At 50.2% G+C, this 16273-nt stretch overlaps 3 protein-coding genes across 3 annotated transcripts in view; 2 read left to right on the top strand and 1 right to left on the bottom strand.

Annotated features, from left to right (window-relative positions):
* The first annotated feature begins 57 nt into the window (after positions 1-57).
* rest (RE1-silencing transcription factor) lies at positions 58-10030 on the top strand. Its single transcript, XM_076287139.1, has 6 exons — positions 58-183; positions 2845-3333; positions 3631-4005; positions 4490-4641; positions 5150-5233; positions 5735-10030. The coding sequence occupies exons 2-6, from the start codon at positions 2855-2857 to the stop codon at positions 8782-8784; spliced, it is 4140 nt and encodes a 1379-aa protein (XP_076143254.1). The 5' UTR covers positions 58-183; positions 2845-2854; the 3' UTR covers positions 8785-10030.
* Positions 10031-10384: 354 nt separating this feature from the next.
* Positions 10385-16073, bottom strand: noa1 (nitric oxide associated 1). Its single transcript, XM_076287138.1, has 7 exons — positions 14653-16073; positions 14386-14550; positions 13831-14048; positions 13579-13710; positions 12325-12441; positions 11982-12099; positions 10385-11410 (listed from the first exon to the last, which is right to left on the bottom strand). The coding sequence occupies exons 1-7, from the start codon at positions 15905-15907 to the stop codon at positions 11193-11195; spliced, it is 2223 nt and encodes a 740-aa protein (XP_076143253.1). The 5' UTR covers positions 15908-16073; the 3' UTR covers positions 10385-11192.
* A 168-nt stretch (positions 16074-16241) lies between these two features.
* polr2b (RNA polymerase II subunit B) overlaps positions 16242-16273 on the top strand; it is a 20194-nt gene continuing 20162 nt past the window's right edge. Inside the window, exon 1 of the mRNA XM_076287136.1 lies at positions 16242-16273. This exon is cut by the window's right edge and continues 98 nt beyond it. The gene's annotated coding sequence lies outside the window, so the exon portion shown is untranslated.

Genomic DNA, 16273 nt, shown 5'->3' with positions numbered 1-16273 from the left:
AGACCGAAGACAGCCCCGGGAGAAGCACGAGCTCACGCGCTGACGTCAGCTCGTCCTGCGAAAGAACAGCGATGTGTTGGAATGTGTGGAGACGTGCACTTCCTTGAACAAACGCTCTAGAAAGAAAAGTTTTGAAATCCCGATCTACAAAAATCGCCGAAAAGCAACAGACCATCTCGATCGGTAAGTTGTCGACTGTGGTCGATCGCTGAAGTAACGCGGTGTTAATGGCAACAATGCGTGAGAAGAGAAGTTAGGAGAACTGTTTTAAAATGGAGGCAGTGTGTAAATGTGTGTGGGGGTTGCGCTGAAAGGGAGAGGCGCTGTCCAGGGCTTCAGCACGAAGATCAGGACCACGGCTAGCCAAACACACACACACACTGGGCTCAGACCAATAGTTTGGGGATTTTCTCTCGAAAATATTCTGGATTAAGTTACTTAACACTTCGAGTCCCTTACTGTTGTGTGGTTGTTCGAGTTTGTGTAACTTTGGAGATGTTAACTCGACAGAGTCTTGTCTGCTTCCGGAAAAGAGTTTAGTGTCGAGCTGTGCTTGTGCTTGAGTTGAGCACCGTCACAGTTGTGTTGCTGGACAGCGACTTTTTTCCAGCGGTTGAATTCACCCCCCCTTAGGTTGTATTTTCTGTCATTAATGCGTAATGGCATTTGTATTTCCCCTGTCGTGAAGTTGGAACTTATTATCGACAAAGTTCTTTCCTAGCATGACGTGGAAAGTGACTTTTTATCGAAGGGAAAACATGGCAGAAACTTTTACTGGCTACGGCTACGCTCAAAGAAACTTCGCGTAGTAGGCCTACAATAGGCAATTGTTAGGCATTGCACTTTTTAACTATACCTCACTAGTATGGTAGTAAAGATTACGTAGATTAACAGACCAAGATTAGTTTTTGTTCGTCGGAGATGGGGCCTTGAGCAAGTGAAATAACTTTAGCTGCGCAGATTTTCACCTGGTGTTTCTTGTGGCTTCGAAACTTTCCGTCGGCCATTTTTGCAGCGTGATTCCAAATTCAAGTTATCATGGTTAAATGTCATCATATTGTCATGTTGCCCCGTTCCGCCATATGGGCGTGCGTGCGGCTTGCTGCTGTTTTAATGTTCTAAAATGGCCGAAAGCGCGAGCTCCGTGTGCTGCGCGATGGCCTTTTGTTGGAGGGTTGGCTGCACGAGCCAAACTAATCAAAACAAAGTCATCAAGCAACAGCCAGCGCGATTATCACACGCGAAGACAGTTGGGTACGTGAACGGAGGGGTGATCGATCACAAAAGACAGTCACCCACTGGGACAGGTACAACCAGTAATGCAGAGAGAATGGGGAATCGGTGAGACCTGTTTTATGCAAATCCGTAAGAATGGCTGTTTTAATCACATTCTGTGAGTGACAAGGCAAAGTGATCTTCCACCAGTTAAGCTGTCTATCACCTCCGTCAGGCCGGCCCAACGCCAGATCAGACATCCTCAGCTGGGGAAATGTCAGGGCTGGGAGGCCACAGCTTCTAATCCACTTAACTTTAACTACCCGCCCCATGTTACACACATCACACACACACACATTCATAGAGAAGTCCCCCACCACCCCACACTCACGCATGCACACAAGACAGTGTGAGTGTCATTGTTGTCTCAGCAGGGAGTGCTGGGTGAGGTCAGAAAGAGGCGTCAAACTGACACAACCAACTGTTTACATGACGGGGTGTGTGTGTGTGTGTGTGTGGGGGGGGGGGGGTAGAGAGGTGAGGAGAAAGAAAGAGAAAAATGTGGTATGAGGAGGAGGTATGAGAGAAGGAAATTGTGTGTGTGTGTGTGTGTGTGTGTGTGTGTGTGTGCGTGCGTGTGTGTTCACATTGTCACTGTCACTCATGCAGGTTATTGTCAACTCCAAGAGACCCAAAGTGCAACCACCTGTTTTATACTCGTAACTAAGAGACTCATGCTGTGTGTGTGTGTGTGTGTGTGTGTGTGTGTGTGTGTGTGTGTGTGTGTGTGTGTGTGTGTGTGTGCTTGTGTGTGTGTGTGTGTATGTGTGTGTGTGTGTTATGTGTGAGAGGCTCCTTGGGGTCGGAGCAGGAAGTGGGGTACATGTGTCCTGAGTCACTTCCTGTTTAGGCTAAACATTACTTATCATGTCCCCTGTGAGTGACTCACCGCAGCAACTGTAGCCTGATCACATGACCCGAAAAGAACTCTGTGTGTGTGTGTGTGTGTGTGTGGTTTTGTTCAGACACATTCTAAGCCACTGAGTGTATACACACACACACACACACACACACACAAACACACACGTGTACCTTCAGTCTCCAGTAAAGCAGCTTTCTGCTGAGTTTATACAAAGACCCCACCTCAGAAGAGACACACACATTAGCACATTGGAGATGTTTGTTCTCTCTCTCTCTCTCTTTCTTTCTCTCTGTTTTTTTTTTTTCTTTTCATTTTCATTCTTAAGGCCAATGGCCACTGGTGGCGTCTGACATGCGTCAACACCAAAGGTCTATCTCTTGAGCGTCAAATCCACAGACGTCAATGTCGCTGGCAGAGCATGTTGGCCTTTACTCACACACACAGATAAAATGAAGAAATTGCTCACACACACAGATAAAATGATATAATGAATATGGAAATGAAAGCCTTTACTCACACACACAGATAAAATGAAGAAATTGGTGAAGGATGAGATGATTGTTTCAGGTAATAATGAATATGGAAATGAAAGCCCTAATGATATTCATCACACATATGCTAATGTATGCATGCTAATGCATGACCTCATGTCATGATGTGACACCATGGCAACAGCCTTCACTGTGTCATTTCCTGTTTCCTGTCAGCTGACCCAGCATGGCAGCGGAGGCGGTCTTCCCCGTGACTGTGGGGGTGTTCCATGGAGGCGTGGGCCTGGAAGAGGAGGAGGGGCCTAACGCCGACCTGCCCGCCCCCCAGTTGGTGATGCTAGCCAATGTGGCGCTGACGTCGGACGGGATGGGTGGAGTCTGTGAGGGGCTGGGCGGAGCCGGCGAAGAGCGGCAGATGGCCGAGCTGCAGCCGGTGGCCACCAACTACAGCAGCGACAGTGAGGACGACGACAGCACACTCCTGCAGCGCTACGGCTCCTACGAACACACACACGCACACACCTACACGGAGCCGCCGCAGCCTCAAACACACACACACACACACACCTCAGAGGAGAGCGGGGCCGCAGGAGAGGAGGAGGATGACGACGAGGAGGAAGAGGACGTGGGTGGGGCTGAAGATCTCTCCACCTCGAAAGCACCTCCCCCAAAGGCAGCAGCAGCACAGGCTTCTTTGAAGCGCAGGTGAGCAACACACACACACACACACACTAGACACTAAATAAATAAAAACTGTGAAGGTCTACCCCACAAAACATCAAAACAAATTTGATGGTAAACGTAATATATAAATTAATCACGACTCTAGAGGGAGCTCTACACTTGCCAAAAATACCTAAACCTGCATAGTATACCTTTAACATGACGTGTGAAGCATGTGTTGGTATTTTGAGTGTGTTCATGTGTGACGTATTTGTGTGCGTGTGTGTGCGTGCGTGTGTGTGTGTGTGTGTGCGTGTGTGTGTGTGTGTGTGTGTGCAGGCCTTACCCCATCCTGCAGGGGGCAGTGGCGGTGCCGGACGCGAGTAAGAAGCGTAAGCCGTTCCACTGTAAGCCGTGCCAGTACCAGGCGCAGAGCGAGGAGGACTTCATCCACCACATCCGCCTGCACAGTGCCAAGAAGCTCATCGTGGTCAACGGTGCCAGCGGGGCAGAGGAGCCCGCTAGTGACGCCGCCGCGGCGACCGCCTCCGGCCCGGCGCCCGCCCCAGACGCAGGCGAGGGGCCAGAGGGCATGGCCAATGGGAAAGGAGTGATTCGCTGCGAGAGGTGTGGCTACAACACCAACCGTTATGACCACTACATGGCCCACCTGAAGCACCACAACAAGGAGGGCAACGAGCAGCGCGTCTACAAGTGAGTGTGTGTGTGTGCGTGCGTGCGTGTGTGTGTGTGTGTGTGTTATGTGTGTGTGTTGTAGTGAGTCTACAAGTGTGTGTGTGTGTGTGTGTGTGTGTGTGTGTGTTGTACTGAGTTTACAAGTGAATGTGTGCGTGTTTGGATGTGTTTTAGTGAGTTTACTCTGTGTGTGTGTGTGTGTGTGTGTGTGTGTGTGTGTGTGTGTGTGTGTGTGTGTGTGTGTATTGTAGTGAGTTTTTGTAAGTGAGTGTGTGTGTGTACGTGTGTGTTGTAGTGAGTTTACAAGTGAGTGTGTGTGTGTTTGCATGTGCTTTAGTGAGTTTACTGTGTGTGTGTGTGTGTGTGTGTGTGTGTGTGTGTGTGTGAAGGACATGTTAGTATGTTGTTGTTAGATGAGCTGTCTGTACATGGCCTGTCTGCTGGTAGTACAGCTGCTGTTGTTCATTTATGTGACTGTTGACGTGTGTGTGTGTGTGTGTAGGTGCACTATCTGTTCGTACACCACGGTGAGTGGATACCACTGGAAGAAACATTTGCGTAATCACTTCCCCAGCAAGCTGTTCACCTGCAACCAGTGCTGCTACTTCTCCGACCGCAAGAACAACTACGTCCAGCACATCCGCACACACACTGGTATATACACACACACACACACACACACACACACACACACACACACACACACACACACACACACACACACCGTTGTATACACACACACACACACACACACACACACACCGTTGTATACACACACACACACACACACCGTTGTACACACACACACACACACACACACCGTTGTATACACACACACACACACACACCGTTGTATACACACACACACACACACCGTTGTATACACACACACACACACACACACACACATACACACCAGTGTACACACACACACACACACACACACACACACACACCAGTGTACACACACACACACCAGTGTACACACACACACACACACACACACACACACCAGTGTACACACACACACACACACACCAGTGTACACACACGCACACACACACAAACAAACATACACACCAGTGTACACATACACACACTCACCAGCACTGCTATATGTTACCAAAAAGTGTGTTTGTGTTGACATTTGCTCTTTTTTCAGGTGAGCGTCCGTTCCGTTGTCCGTACTGTGAGTACTCCAGCTCCCAAAAGACACACCTGACCCGCCACATGAGGACACACTCAGGTAGGTACATACACACACACACACACACACACACACAATCCTTCAGATGCCATATTTACCCAGTCAGGTCAAAGGTCAGCTCTTTGTTACTATGGCAAGTTGGCAACATGCAGTGAGTAAAAGTGTGTTTGTCTCTGTTGTTGCTTCCCTGGAGCAGCTGGTTTTGGGTAAGAAGCATGTGTGTACAGATGTGATGTGATGTGGTGTGATCTGTAAGTATGTATGTGTGTGTAATATATGTGTGTGTGTGTGTGTGTGTGTGTGTGATCCTGTGGCATCTCAGCATGATTCTCCTGCATGTGGATCAGAGGCTTCCCCAGTGTGTCACTTATACTTCTCCTCTCGCCTCTCTCCCTCTCCTCCCTCCTTCTTTCCACCCCTCCTTTTCTTCTTTGTTTCTGGCCTCCCTTTATCTTACCGCTGTCTCTATCCATCTCTCTCCCTCTCTCCCTCCTTCTATCTTTCTATCTTTCTATTTATCTATCTATCTATCTATCTCAGGTGAGCGTCCGTTTAAATGTGACAGCTGCAGCTACCTGGCTGCCAATCAGCATGAGGTGACGCGTCATGCACGGCAGGTGCACAACGGCCCGAAGCCTCTGAGCTGCCCGTACTGCCAGTACAAGACGGCCGACCGCAGCAACTTCAAGAAGCACGTGGAGCTGCACGTGAACCCGCGCCAGTTCCTCTGCCCCGTCTGCAAGTACGCGGCCTCCAAGAAGTGCAACCTACAGTACCACATCAAGTCCCGCCACCCTGGCTGCCAAGACATCACCATGGACGTGTCAAAGGTCAAGCTCAAGAAGATCAGGAAGCCCGACGATCCGGCCGACTCGACCCCAGAGACCTCGCCGGTCTCGGCCAGACCCCCCGCGGTCAGGCTGCACCTGTCGGAGGTGAGCAGGGCGAACGTGGAGGCCGAGGCGAATGCGGGGCCCATCAACCTGTCCACCAAGAGGAGCCGTGAGGGCGAGGAGCCCTCTAGTGAGCGCAAGCGGAACTGCAAGAGGGACAAGAGCGCCAAGAGGGGGAGAAGTGAGAGCGCAAACCGAGCGGAGGAAAAGAAAGAGAGAGTGGTGAACCGAGCGGAGGAAAAGAAAGAGAAGGAGAAAGAGAGGAAGAGAGTGGTGAAGACACAGAAGGGGGAGAGTGAAGTGAAACTGACAACCAAACGAGAGAAAGCAGGAGCGAAGAAGATGAGTGTGAAGGAGGGGGAGAGAGAGAAGGGGGCGGAGGAGAAGAGCGAGAGAAGAGGAGAACAGCAGGAGAAACAGAGGGATGGGGGGATGAGTCCCAAAAGGGTGGAGAAGAAGACCCCGAGGAGGCCCGCCAAGCGCCCGCCCAAAGCCCAACAGAGCCCCGCCCCTCAGACCAGCCCAGCCAATCAGGCAAGCCCGGCCTCTGCTGTAAGCCCCGCCCCTCAGACCAGCTCAGCCAATCAGGCAAGCCCGGCCTCTGCTGCAAGCCCCGCCAAGGTAGACGTTGGTGAGTCGGCTGACATCTCCATGGTAGCCAAGAGGAAGGCGGCGAAGAGGAAGCAGCAAAAGCCTAAATCTGAGTCGTCAGAAATTCCCACACACACCAGCCCAGCCAAACCCAAACGCAGGAAACCGGAGCCGCCGGCACAGACCCCGCCTCCCTCCTGTGACACGCCCCCTCCCACCCCCGACCAGCTGAAGTCCGCCCCCCTCAGTTCCCTCGCAGCCCTCCCCCTCCCCCGTGCGGGCGCGGACGCCAAAGGCACCCAGGTGCTGAAAGACAAGAAGGAGGCGGAGATGGACACAGATCTAACCCCGCCCACCCCAACCACTCCCCCCTGCCACTTTGGCCCCGCCCCTCTGCTGGGATTGGCTCTGGACTGCCCCTCCCTTGGACGGGACTCTGCGAAAGACAGAAAGGAAAAGAAAGATAAACGTCAGATTAATACAGACGAACCCCAGACGGTCACAGTCAAGCGTCAGATTAATACAGTGGAACGTCAGACGGTCACAGACAATCCCCAAACTGTCACAGAAAAACGTCAGATTAATACAGTCAAACGCCAGACAGTCACAGACAAACCCCAGACGGTCACAGACAAATCCCAAACTGTCATAGAAAAACGTCAGACTGTCAAAGACAAATGTCAGATAAATACAGACGAACCCCAGACGGTCACAGACAAACCCCATGCTGTCAGAGAAAAAACCAAGACTGTTACACAGAAACCCCAGACTACTACAGACAAGACTGGTCCATTTCACGCCCTGGTCACTACATCTGAACCCCGACCTTCTAAAAAGGAGGTCCAGACTCCAGCAGAAAAGCTGCATATGCCGGCAGACAAACTCAAGATTCCGGTTTACCAGCATCAGACCTCAACCAGCAGACTTCACATCACTGCAGACAAGATCAGGATCCCAAAGGACCAGCTGCAGCTCCCTAAAGACAAGGCCGATTTAGCCGCGCAGGCCCTCCAGACCCCTAGAGTTGTCTCGCCTAACCAACCCCAGACCACCGGTCCCACAGACCTGCCCCAGACCACCCCACACCTGCCCCAGACGACAGACCTGCCCCAATCTTCCCAGATGACTCCACACCTGTCCCAACCTTCCATAGACCTGCCCCAGACGACAGAGCAGCCACAGACAAATCCACATCTGCCCCAACGGTCCACAGACCTGCCCCAGACGACAGAGCAGCCACAGACAAATCCACGTCTGCCCCAACGGTCCACAGACCTGCCCCAGACGACAGAGCAGCCCCAGACAAATCCACGTCTGCCCCAACGGTCCACAGACCTGCCCCAGACGGCTCCACGTCTGCCCCAATGGTCCGCAGACCTGCCCCAGACGGCTCCAGATCTGCCCCAACGTTCCACAGACCTGCCCCAGACGGCTCCAGATCTGCCCCAACGTTCCACAGACCTGCCCCAGACGGCTCCAGATCTGCCCCAACCTTCCACAGACCTGCCCCAACCTTCCACAGACCTGCCCCAGATGGCTCCAGATCTGCCCCAACCTTCCACAGACCTGCCCCAGACGGCTCCAGATCTGCCCCAACCTTCCACAGACCTGCCCCAGACGGCTCCAGATCTGCCCCAACCTTCCACAGACCTGCCCCAGACGGCTCTAGATCTTTCCCAGATGACAGAGCACCCCCTGCCTACCCCTGACCAACTGCCGACCCCCACGGATAGTGTTCCGTCGTCGCCGCCGCATCTGCCCCCAGGGTCGGCCTCGGGGCCCGCGCCAGCGGAGGCGGAGGAGGACGAGGGCATCCACAGTCACGACGGAGGAAGTGAGCTCAGCGACAGCGCCTCGGAACGCAGCGAGGACTCAGGGCTGAGAGGGGCAGTGCCCCCCACCCCCACCGACTCGCTGCCCTCCCCCACACACTCTCTGCCCTCGCCCCCACTCACACACACACACACCAAGACGGCCACACACACACACACCTGCATCTTCTGTGACCGCTCCTTTCCGCAGGAGATGGACTACCGTCGCCATCTCAACAGGCACCTGGTCAATGTGTACTACCTGGACGCCGCCGCCCCACAGGGAACCCAGTGAGACGCACCCATAGAGGCAGGGACGGGGTGTGTGTGTGTGTGTGTGTGTGTGTGTGTGTGTGTGTGTGTGTGTGTGTTAGGTCTCCATGTTACACCGTACCAGGTCAGATTCAAGTCTGGTCTAGTGATTACTGCAATTAAAGGAGACGCATACACACACACACTCCTGATGGGTTATTATAATCTTTTTTTTTTTCTTTTTTTTTTAACTCCACTTTCCAAAGACAGTTTTTTGTGAACTTGTCCAGACAGGATGTGTTTATGTGTGTGTGTGTGTGTGTTTGTATTTCCACCATCTCCTCTTTTTTAATGAGTTGAGCTACTCGCTGCTTTGACAATCATTTTTTTCCCGGTGGTGGTTTTTGGTGGCCTTGACCAACCCCCCACAGACACTCATCTGTGCCTCCAAAGCTTAGATAATTTTCTCTCTCACACACACACATACACACACACAATCAGATCATATTCTCTCTCTCACACATACACACACAATCAGATCATTTTTCGCTCTCACTCACACACACACGGTCCTGTCTCTGAGTACAGCCTCATCCTTATATTATGTGCACTGTAACATGGAACATGGATGATGATAACACGCGCACACACACACACACACACACACACAGACTGCACTGTAGGATGTTTGGTGCAATATTCCCTTCCTGTTTATTATACCAAAGTAGAAGATATTGACCTTGTGATCTAACAGGCTTGACCTTTTGAACTGTGATCTTTGACCCCGATGTAAATGCACTCAGTAGACGGTTAGGACCCCCACTTCCTCTTCATGTGCCTCATGCCATTGTCTGGTCGTTTCCCCTGTAGAGACGTCTCTCGATAGTGTAAATGTGTTATCTCTCGTCTCAATAGTGTAAATGTGTTATCTCTCGTCTGAGCAGTGTAAATGTGTTCTCTCGTCTGAGCAGTGTAAATGTGTTCTCTCGTCTCAATAGTGTAAATGTGTTATCTCTCGTCTCAGCAGTGTAAATGTGTTATCTCTTGTCTCTCTTTTATCGTATATCTTATCCACATCCCCATCGATGCCATGTACTCTGTGTTGTCTTGGTAATGAGCTGAGATTTGGCCAAATCTCTGTAATCCAATTCCTCCACTGGCCTGGGGCTTTGCTGATGGAGTAGCCAATCGCTGTGCTCCCAGACTCCCCCCCCATGTCCCCCCATGGCTTGTTTTGTGTAAGGTGCGCTGTATGAGATGGTGAGCTCAATAAAGTTGTGTATTTTAAATCCTTTGTGTGCGTGGGTGATGTCCAGTGTTGGGGAAGTTACTTTTAAAAAGTAGTGTTTGCTCGTTACTTTTTAAAAGAGTAATCCGTTACTTTACTTAAGTAACTTTTTACTTACTTTTTTTTTACTTTGGGCAGAACCCAATATCTGTTCCTAAATGTGTAAAAGTAAATGTGTAATATGTCCTAAAAGTTCTACTATGGAGGACATAACTAATTAACTAAATATTTTGTTTTGTGCTCTTTATTATAAAAAATGCCACAAATGGAGCACTTGACAAGAAAACATTGGGCTATTATTGGCTTCAACACCACCACTAAAGCCCTATGAAACAATATCAAATAACAGCCTCAATACATCTTATGGGTATATAGGTGAACACAAAATACATAAGGGCTTATTTTATAGCTTTATACTCTTTCATTAAACAGGCTCCTCTGAAATTGGTGCAAAGCTAGGGCAAATTGTTCAATAGGCTGACAGTTGAGTTAACGGCAGTTGACAAAAGTTTCTCACAAGGACACAGTGTACACCTTACACTCAGGTTCTACGAGTTTGAAGTAATGGGAATGCCTCCATCCCTCAATAGTTAGCGTCGGCTGCTTCTCGCTTGCCATGATTGCCCTTCATGCTACCAGCCTCTGTCACATACTGTGTGGAGCCATGATTGCTCTTCATGCTACCAGCCTCTGTCACGTACTGTGTGGAGCTCGTGACTATTGCGCAAGCGCGCAGCTAAGAAAGCAGTATCAAATTTTCAGTAGTATCGCGTTATACTACTTTTTACCCGAAAAAGTAGTTACGTTACTATAACGTGTCACACACAACACTGGTGATGTCAAAGAAACAGCTGACCTTCAAATGATCAAATGAACATAAGAAATCACGTTTTCCCAAAAGATATACATTTATTTACAGTATAAATAATACAGTGAGCGATTAAGAGGTTAGCGTGCACACGCCAGACACAGGCCAGTTTCTGGATGGCTGCATAGTGTGTTGATCTTCATGAACAGCTCCGCTGAGCGGTTGCGTGTGTTCGGTGTCTGGCCAGCAGATTAAACGAGCTGACCCAACATGGCCGCTACAGAGATGCTCCGGAACCACCGTACACACAATAAGCCCTTCGTCTTTTCGCACACACACACGCACACAGAGCTCCTCAACCCCTCTTCTTGGCCTTGCGTTGGGCGAGGCTGGTGTCCAGCTGTGTGGGGGGGCGACAGGGTTTGTACGCCGGCGACTTCTTGATCCGCTGCCCCCTCACCATGGCGATGTGCGGCAGCAGCGGAGGCGTGCGCAGATGCATCCCAGCAGCCTCTGGGGCGTGACATCGCAGGCTGAGATGGTCACCCTCCCGCCCTGTCACCGCCACCCACCCTGCAACAACAACCAATCACACACACAGTTAGGACAACAACAACCAATCACACACAGTTAGGACAACAACAACCAATGACACACACAGTTAGCATGGGGGCAGCTTCACAACAACCAATTACACACACACAGTTAGGACAACAACAACCAATGACACACACAGTTAGGATGGGGGGCAGCTTCACAACAACCAATTACACACACACAAAGTTAGGGTCAGGGGAGGGGGCTTAAAAAACAATCACACACACAGTCAGGGTGGGGGGGGCAGCTTCACAGCAACCAATCACACAGAGTTAAGAGTGAGGGAGGAGAGGCCAACTCCACACAAACAGCAGGAACATGATTCCCTGACTCGTGACTCCTGAATCTGTAGTCTGAGATTCATATGATTCCTGAAATTCTAATGCATTTGTCCCATTTGATTCCTGAATCTATGACTCATTTGGTTCTTGTGTGATCTCACAGGAGCTGAATGAATCACTGATTCAGGAATCAGGGTCAGGTCTATAAGAGTGTAGGCATTTGAGTATGAGGCGGGTTTATAGCTGCTGCACACTGATTGGTGTACCTGCTGATGACAGCTTGATGTCACAGACAGCGGTGTCAGGACCTTCACCAATCAGCTCAAAGTCCTGGGGAACAAGAGGTGGGAACTCCCTCATACGCTCTTCACCTCCCATAGGGACCTGCATTACAAATGACACACACACACATATACACACACACACACACACACACACACACATACTTCAATTAAAAAACACAACATAAAAACACTCACATGCATGATACAATAATTAATGCTTCAGAAACATGACACACACTTTCACTGTAATTCAACACGAAAGAGGGTGTATTCCAAATCACTCACTCACTCTCACACACACACACACACACACACACACACACACCTTGAGTAGCTCTCTGCCAGCGTGCTTCTGGTAGATGCCATCTGCTTTCTCCAGAGTGGTCACATGAACAGGAATTCTGGAAGACGCCAGTACTGAGAACCAGCACGAGTGAGTCCCCTACACACACACACTTATCTCATGTAACAAGAAAATCAACAGTGTTTCCCCTACAATGTATTCATCAGCGGCGCAGCGGCGCTCCTGGAATTCAAGCGCCACTGCAAAAAGTTGCCTAATTAAAAAAAAAATAGACGCAAGTGAACTTCAGGAACAGCTGCCGTTCGTTCAGGTTTCATGTCAACAAATAATAGTAGGCTAACTTTGAATGAAGGCGCAGTCAGGGATTCCACAGATCACGCTTGTTTGTGTTTATGTTTAAGTTTATTAGCAGACGCAATTTTGTGCAAAAAAACGTAGCCTACATTATGTTAACCAAGGAACCAAATTAAACACGCCAGCGAGATAGCTCGCCCCTACCTTCAGTGGCCTATTCCCAGATAAATTCCACACATTGTTTCGTTTTTGTTTGTGATACAGGCAATGCTTTCAAGCCCTGTGTTGCTAACATACCTAGGCTGTACAAATAAGGTCTAGCTAGCCTATTGGTGGGTTTAATTGAATTTGAGTAATAGGATACGCAATCATTTACATCTGAGATAGTTTTCTAATTGTAGAGCTCACCAAAATTATAGATATGATACAAGACACTTATCTGCTATAATCCAAGATAGATTTTCTTTGAGTTTTTGAGCATTTATTTTACCAAATGACATGGGAAACATAATTAATTTCATTCACATATTCTTATGCACAATGCACAACAACGCTACTAAGTTAGTTTAAAACCGTGAGAATCAAGCAAGCCTCACGGGTCGTCACGGCATTAAAGTCACAGGCACTCAATACGACTTGCACAGTATAAACTATATAGACTTCTCTTTCATGTCATTACACTGTATTGCCACTGAGTCTAGTCTCACTTCACCTGTACACAGGAAGACGACATGTACGAGTCTAGTCTCACTTCACCTGTACACAGGAAGACGACATGTACGAGTCTAGTCTCACTTCACCTGTACACAGGAAGACAACATGTACGAGTCTAGTCTCACTTCACCTGTACACAGGAAGACAACATGTACGAGTCTAGTCTAACTTCACCTGCGCTGAGGGGCAGGGAGCACCTGGCAGTGATGCCCACTGCATCTCTAAAGGCCAAAGGTCAGAGGTGAGAGATGAGGGGTCAGTGCTCACCTCCAGGTAGTCGATGCGCGCCAGACCCCCGAGGAAGAGGCAGGTGGCAGGGGGCAGGATGAAGGTGCGCGGTGTGATGGCCTCGGTCGGGACCACCTGCTTCACTTCCCGCTCCGACAGCACACTCAGGATCTATCGCGAACCCCAACATCAGTACCAATAACACACACTAGGACAGTAACAATGAGCTACAACAGCCATTAAATAAACTCTCAGAAAACACAGGCACACTCACAAAACACACACACTCACGTCTTTGTCCTTCATGATGCCGGGCGTATCATAGAACCAGTGGGCGTCTTTGATCTCATTGTAGCTCAGCTCCACAGTTGCAGCCTTCTGATTGGCTCGGCCGCCCTCCTCCTCCCCCTCCTCCTCCTCTACCTCCGGCCCATAGCTCTCCTGGTCTGGGTCAAAGGTCAACTCCTTCTGCTTACGTGGTTCCACGCGGAATGTCCTTCCCACACGTCCTACACACACACACACACACACACACACACACAGCAAGGTAAAACCCTCCTTAATGATGGTTTTAATGATGTCTACGTAGAGAGGGGCCGAATACACACACACACCGAGCTGAGCATAGAGGAATGCTCTATCCATTGATGTCACAGACACAAATCCACTTCATCTTTAGCTCTATGTGCCCATATTTATACACACACACACACACACACGCACACACACACACACTCAGGTGTGTATCTGCTGAGCTACTGTTGTCAGACAGCCACACACATAGTCTGTGTCTCTCTGTCTCACACACACACACCACACACACACACACACTCTCCGTCTCCTTACCCACGAGGTAGGCGTGTCTGCTGAGCTTGTGGAGCCTGTGCTGTTCCTCCGGCTGCAGCTCGTCCAGGGTCTGCACAGACGCCACACGCAGACGCTCCTGACGACGCTCCACGCGGTGCGCAGTCGGGTTAATGATGGGGAACTTCAGCAGGTTCAGAGTAGTGCCTGTGGAACACACACACAGCCAGAGAATAAAATGTCAGCTGAATGAGCAGTTTGGTTAAAAAACACACACACACACACACACAGAAGTGTGTGGACCCTTACCAGGCCAGGGGGAAATAGTAGCCTTGCGAATGGATTCAGAAGCGCGAGACTTGCAGTAGTCGGACTCCAGGAGCGTGTTGAAGAGCGTGGACTTCCCGGCGTTGGCGGTGCCCACGAGGTACACGTCCCCCTTGTAGCGCCACAGCAGCTGAAGTCTGGACACGAGCTTCTCGATGCCATAGCCGGTCTTGGCGCTGATCAGGTGAACGTCTGTCGCGTCTCCAGCAGGGACCCCCGCCTCTGCGCAATACTGCACCAGCCGCTTCTTGATCCGCGATAAGTAGTTCTGCGAATCACCCGGGAGGAGATCCACTTTGTTCCCCAAGATCAATATGTGTTTGTTGCGTCCCACGAGCTCCGGTAGGTCCGGGACTATGGAGTCGGGGAGGTCCAGGAGGTCCACTATCAGGAGAACCAGAGCTTTCTGTGGTTTTATCGTGCGCACGATGTCCCGGTACTCCTCCTTGGACATGGTGACGTTCAGCGCTTTCTGGTGGTTCGTGAGCAGGTAACAACGCTGGCATGTCGCTTTAGAGAGCGCACCTTCATCCACCAGACGCGCGTATTTCTCGCTGGCTATGTAGCCGGGGATGTCGGGGTCCGCACAGTGCATGAGGGCTCCGCAGCCAGAGCAAGGCGTGTCGCTGGCCGGCTGGTCTGGGTCTGGCGAGCCGTAGACCTTCTGCTCCTTGCGTCTCTTCTGCCGAGACTTTGAGATCTCCTCCACCAGAAACCCGACGTCGTGAAACTCGATGAGCGACTCGTCCGCTTTGACTTTCATCCCAGCGAGGGCACGCGCTTGCTGCTCAAGGGCCCCGCGAGGGGAATCAGAGTCCGACTTTACTGGCGCTTTATCTTTGGTTATCATGGTGTCCGTGATGCGCAGATGATTTGGGAGCGAGTCTCCGAGGTCTTCGGACTCGTCTTGCTCGAGGAAAACAAACTCTTCCTCTCTGTCTGGATCCACAAAGGCCAACCGGACGGTTCCTTCGTTGTCCGGTTCTGCCGTTATAGCCTTTTCCCCTCGACCAGTTTGGTAGCATCTGGAGTTAGAGATCCCGTTCTTTTCAGACCTGAGACAGAGTGCTGTCCATCGCAGAGACGTGGCTGCTGAGGTTGAGACGTACTGCTGCGGCTGCAAACTAGGGGAAAGCGATGCGCTCCATTTGACTCTACCAGAAAAAGACCGTCTCACCATACAGAAGCGTCGTAAACTTCTCATCTGCCATAAAGACAACTGTAACAATGTATACATATTTACTATATGTCCGTGTATGTGTCAGTTACATGACAAGGTTAACCCTGGTCCGCTCACAGACAGTAGATCCCGGTTCGCCAAGAAAACATACCACATGTGAGTCCGCGAGAGTTGATGACATCAGAGGAAGTTGACAAAGAAGACTTTTTGATGCCATGAAATATCCTTAAGAATTTAGTCATTTAAACCTAAAAATAACACAAAATACCACCCAAAACATGACACAATAATAAATACATTTTTGAAGATTCCTTTGCGTCATCATAAATTAATATCAACAAGGTGCGCTCCGGTCTAAAGGATGTGACGTCTAATGCAATCGCCATTTTCCTGTGTTTAGTTTTAGAAGGAAAACGTTTGGAA

Source organism: Alosa pseudoharengus, unplaced genomic scaffold (genome assembly GCF_046254945.1).
Source record: "Alosa pseudoharengus isolate Yale_2024_CS ecotype anadromous, Long Island Sound unplaced genomic scaffold, YU_APseudo_1.1 YU_APseudo_1.1_scf_16, whole genome shotgun sequence".
In the NCBI taxonomy this organism is placed as follows: Eukaryota; Metazoa; Chordata; class Actinopteri; order Clupeiformes; family Clupeidae; genus Alosa; species Alosa pseudoharengus.
This window is presented reverse-complemented; position numbering and strand designations above follow the sequence as displayed.

Bases quoted from the DNA above. Each gene is read 5' to 3' on its own strand.
- noa1 (XM_076287138.1), bottom strand. From the start codon at position 15,907: ATGTATACATTGTTACAGTTGTCTTTATGGCAGATGAGAAGTTTACGA. The intron at 12,442-13,578 runs GTGAGCACTGAC...GTGTGTGTGTAG, and splicing joins CGCGCATCGACTACCTGGAG to GGGACTCACTCGTGCTGGTT. The intron at 12,100-12,324 runs GTGTGTGTGTGT...TTTGTAATGCAG, and splicing joins CTGGCAGAGAGCTACTCAAG to GTCCCTATGGGAGGTGAAGA.
- rest (XM_076287139.1), top strand. From the start codon at position 2,855: ATGGCAGCGGAGGCGGTCTTCCCCGTGACTGTGGGGGTGTTCCATGGA. The intron at 4,006-4,489 runs GTGAGTGTGTGT...GTGTGTGTGTAG, and splicing joins AACGAGCAGCGCGTCTACAA to GTGCACTATCTGTTCGTACA. The intron at 5,234-5,734 runs GTAGGTACATAC...TATCTATCTCAG, and splicing joins CCACATGAGGACACACTCAG to GTGAGCGTCCGTTTAAATGT.